This window comes from Coturnix japonica, unplaced genomic scaffold (genome assembly GCF_001577835.2).
Source record: "Coturnix japonica isolate 7356 unplaced genomic scaffold, Coturnix japonica 2.1 Scaffold494, whole genome shotgun sequence".
NCBI lineage: Eukaryota > Metazoa > Chordata > Aves > Galliformes > Phasianidae > Coturnix > Coturnix japonica.
This window is the reverse complement of record NW_015438892.1, coordinates 116,391-120,981: the sequence shown is the minus strand read 5'-3', so window position 1 is coordinate 120,981 and position 4,591 is coordinate 116,391. Positions and strand designations below refer to the sequence as shown.

General features: G+C 58.9%; 1 protein-coding gene across 1 annotated transcript in view; it reads left to right on the top strand.

The window, feature by feature from the left end:
* The first annotated feature begins 1,747 nt into the window (after window positions 1-1,747).
* RASAL3 (RAS protein activator like 3) overlaps window positions 1,748-4,591 on the top strand; it is a 16,207-nt gene continuing 13,363 nt past the window's right edge. The window contains 2 exon segments of the mRNA XM_015887176.2: window positions 1,748-2,049; window positions 4,097-4,403. Of these exon segments, the coding sequence (XP_015742662.2) occupies window positions 1,748-2,049; window positions 4,097-4,403 (609 nt within the window).

The window sequence follows — 4,591 nt, the reverse complement described above, 5'->3', positions numbered from 1 at the left end:
TCCTTAAGGGGCCATCATAGAGGCGGGCACATAGATAGGCATAATTAGGTGGCCATCGCATGGGCCACTTAGGGCAATTAGAGGCTAATCATCTAGGGCACTGAGGCACTCCCTATCACCCCATGGTTGTATATATAGGGGCGCACATAGCCGGGCACCCATCACCCATGGTTTGTATATAGGGGGCAGCACATCAGGGAGCCATTAGGGGCAACCCAACAGCCCCAATGGGGGCAATAGGGGGCACATAGTCGGGCACATGGGGGCACATAGGGCACATAGGGGCACATAGGGGCAGCCCAACCACCCCATGGTTGATTACAGGGGGACCACATAGGGGCACATAGGTGGCACCCATCACCCCATGGTTTTTATTAGGGGCACATAGGGGCACCCCAACACCCATGCGTTGTATAGGAGGCGGCACACAGGGCGGCCACCCATCACCCCATGGTGTATATAGCGGGCACACATGGTGAGGCACCCATAGGGGCACAATTAGGGGGCACATAGGGGCAACCACAGGGGGCACCACATCACTCCCCATGGTTGTATATAGGGGGCACATAGGGACACATAGGCGGCACATGACGGGGGCAATAGGGGCACCCATCACCCCTCAGGGCGGACCATGACGGGAGGCACCCAACACCCACATGGTTGTATATAAGGGGGCACATAGGGGCACCCATCACCCCATGGTTGTATATAGGGGGCACATAGGGGCACCCATCACCCCATGGGGGCACATAGGGGCACATAGGGGCACCCATCACCCCATGGTTGTATATAGGGGGCACATAGGGGCACCCAACACCCCATGGTTGTATATAGGGGGCACATAGGGGCACCCAACACCCCATGGTTGTATATAGGGGCACATGGGGGCACATGGGGCAAGAGGGGCACATAGAGGCACATAGGGGCACCCATCACCCCATGGTTGTATATAGGGGGCACATAGGGGCACATAGGGGCACCCATCACCCCATGGTTGTATATAGGGGGCACATAGGGACACATAGGGGCACCCAACACTCCATGGTTGTATACAGGGGGCACATAGGGGCACCCATCACCCCATGGTTGTATATAGGGGGCACATAGGGGCACATAGGGGCACCCAACACCCCATGGTTGTATATAGGGGGCACATAGGGGCACATAGGGGCACCCAACACCCCATGGTTGTATATAGGGGGCACATAGGGGCACATAGGGGCACATAGGGGCACATAGGGGCACCCAACACCCCATGGTTGTATATAGGGCACATAGGGACACATAGGGGCACATAGGGGCACATAGGGGCACATAGGGGCACCCAACACCCCATGGGGGCACACAGGGCTACATAGGGGCACATAGGGGCACATGGGGGCACATAGGGGCACATAGGGGCACATAGGGGCACCCAACACCCCATGGTTGTATATAGGGGGCACATAGGGGCACCCATCACAAACCCATGGGGCACATAGGGGCACATAGGGCACCCATCACCCATGGTTGTATCATAGGGGGCACATAGGGGCACCAACACCCCCATGGTTGTATATAGGGGCACATAGGGGCACCCATCACCCTATGGGGGCACATAGGGGCACATGGGGGCACATAGGGGCACCCATCACCCCATGGTTGTATATAGGGGCACATAGGGGCACATAGGGGCACATAGGGGCACCCATCACCCCATAGGGGCACATAGGGGCACATAGAGGCACATAGGGGCACCCAACACCCCATGGTTGTATATAGGGGGCACATAGGGGCACACAGGGGCACCCATCACCCCGTGTCTCCCCGCAGCTCGTTCCCCGTGGAGCTGGCTGAGGTGTTTGCGGCCTGGCAGGCCGAGTGCCGGCTGCGGGGCAAGGCGCCCATCGGGCAGCGCCTGGTGTCGGCCTCGTTGTTCCTGCGCTTCCTGTGCCCCGCCATCATGGCACCCAGTTTGTTCGGCCTCGTCCAGGAGTATCCGAGAGAGAACACGGCGCGGAGCCTCACGTTGGTGGCCAAAGTCATCCAGAACATGGCCAACTTCAGCACGTACGGCTACGGGTGCAATGGGGTCATGGGGAGTATGGGGGTATGGGCTATGGGGAGATGGGGACTATGGGGAGATGGGGAGATGGGATATGGGGATATGGGGACTATGGGGTATGGGGATATGGGGAGATGGGGACTATGGGGATATGGGGAGATGGGGAGATGGGGACTATGGGGATATGGGGACTATGGAGATATGGGGAAATGGGGACTATGGGGATATGGGGATATGGGGATAAGGGGATATGGGGACTATGGGGACTATGGGGATATGGGGTATGGGGAGATGGGATATGGGGGTATGGGGATATGGGATATGGGGGTATGGGGATATGGGGACTATGGGGATATGGGGATATGGGGATATGGGGATATGGGGACTATGGGGATGTGAGGACTATGGGGATGTGGGGACAGTGGGGACTATGGGGATATGGGGACTATGGGGAGATGGGGACATTGGGGAGATGGGGGTATGGGGAGATGGGGTCTATGGGGAGATGGGATCTATGGGGAGATGGGGTCTATGGGGAGATGGGGTCTATGGGGAGATGGGGTCTATGGGGCCTATGGGGACTATGGGGATATGGGGACTATGGGGATATGGGGTATGGGGATATGGGGGTATGGGGACATGGTGAGATGGGAATACGGGGATATGGGGAGATGGGATATGGGGGTATGGGGGTATGGGGGTATGGGGGTATGGGGGTATGGGGGGATGGGGTATGGGGGTATGGGGGTATGAGGAGATGGGGAGATGGGGACTATGGGGTATGGGGATATGGGGATATGGGGAGATGGGGATATGGAAAGATGGGGATATGGGGACTATGGTGATATGGGGATATGGGGTGCAATGGGATCATGGGGACTATGGGGACTATGGGGTATGGGGATATGGGGACTATGGGGACTATGGGGATATGGGGAGATGGGGATATGGGGACTATGGGGAGATGGGGATATGGGGACTATGGGGTATGGGGACTATGGGGACATGGGGATATGAGGACATGGGGATGTGGGGATATGGGGACATGGGGACATGGGGATGTGGGGACATGGGGACTATGGGGATATGGGGACTATGGGGATAATGGAGATATGGTGACTATGGGGATATGGGGGTATGGGGAGATGGGGATATGGGGACTATGGGGAGATGGGGCAGCAGAGGGGTCCATGGGGCTGTAGGGATCCCTGATACTCTCTATGGGGCTGCTAGAACCTTCCTTACATGCCATGGGGCAGCAGGGCTGGAAGCTATGGGTCACCATGGGATGCTGTGGGGCAGCAGGGATGGAAGCTGTGGGTCACCAAGGGATGCTGTGGGGCAGCAGGGATGGACCCTACAGCTTATGGGGCAGCAGGGGTGTCCCTAATACACCATAGGACAACAGGAATGAACCTGGAATGCCATAGGGCTGCCTGTACCTTGCCATGGGGCAGCAGGGATGGACCCTACAGCCTATGGGGCAGCAGGGATGGAAGCTATGGGTCACCAAGGGACGCTATGGGGCAGCAGGGATGGAAGCTATGGGTCACCAAGGGATGCTATGGGGCAGCAGGGATGGACCCTATGGGTCACCAAGGGATGCTATGGGGCAGCAGGGCTGGAAGCTATGGGTCACCAATGGACACTATGGGGCAGCAGGGCTGGACACTATGTGTCCCCAAGGTTCGCTATGGGGCAGCAGGGCTGGACACTATGTGTCCCCAAGGTTCGCTATGGGGCAGCAGGGCTGGACACTATGGGTCACCAATGGATGCTATGGGGCAGCAGGGCTGGAAGCTATGGGTCACCAAGGTTCGCTATGGGGCAGCAGGGATGGACCCTACAGCCTATGGGGCAGCAGGGCTGGAAGCTATGGGTCACCAAGGTTCGCTATGGGGCAGCAGGGATGGAAGCTATGGGTCACCAATGGACGCTATGGGGCAGCAGGGATGGAAGCTATGGGTCCCCAAGGTTCGCTATGGGGCAGCAGGGCCGTCCCCGAGCAGCCCCATGAGCCCATAAGCCCCTCGTCCATTTGCTGCCCCCCAGGTTCGGAGCCAAGGAGCCCCACATGGGCTTCATGAACCCGTTCGTGCAGCAGCACTGGGGCACCATGTCGACCTTCCTGCGCCGCGTGGGCAGCAGCGACGGCAGCGACACCGTGAGCAGCTACGACGGATACGTCGACCTGGCGCTGGAGCTGGCGACGCTGCACCTGCTGCTCTGTGATATAGTCAGCTGCCTGGAACAGGTCACGCCTGCCCCATGGATGGCCCTGCCCCATAGATGGCACTGCCCCATGGATGGCCCTGCCCCATGGATGGCCCTGCCCCATAGATGGCCCTGCCCCATAGATGTAACTGCCCCATGCATGTCACTGCTCCATGGATGCCACTGCCCCATAGATGGCCCTGCCCCATAGATGTCCCTGACCCATGAATGTCACTGCCCCATAGATGGACCTGCCCCATGGGTGTCCCTGCCCCATGGATGTCCCTGCCCCATGGGTGTCCCTGCCCCATAGATGGCCCTGCCCCATGGATG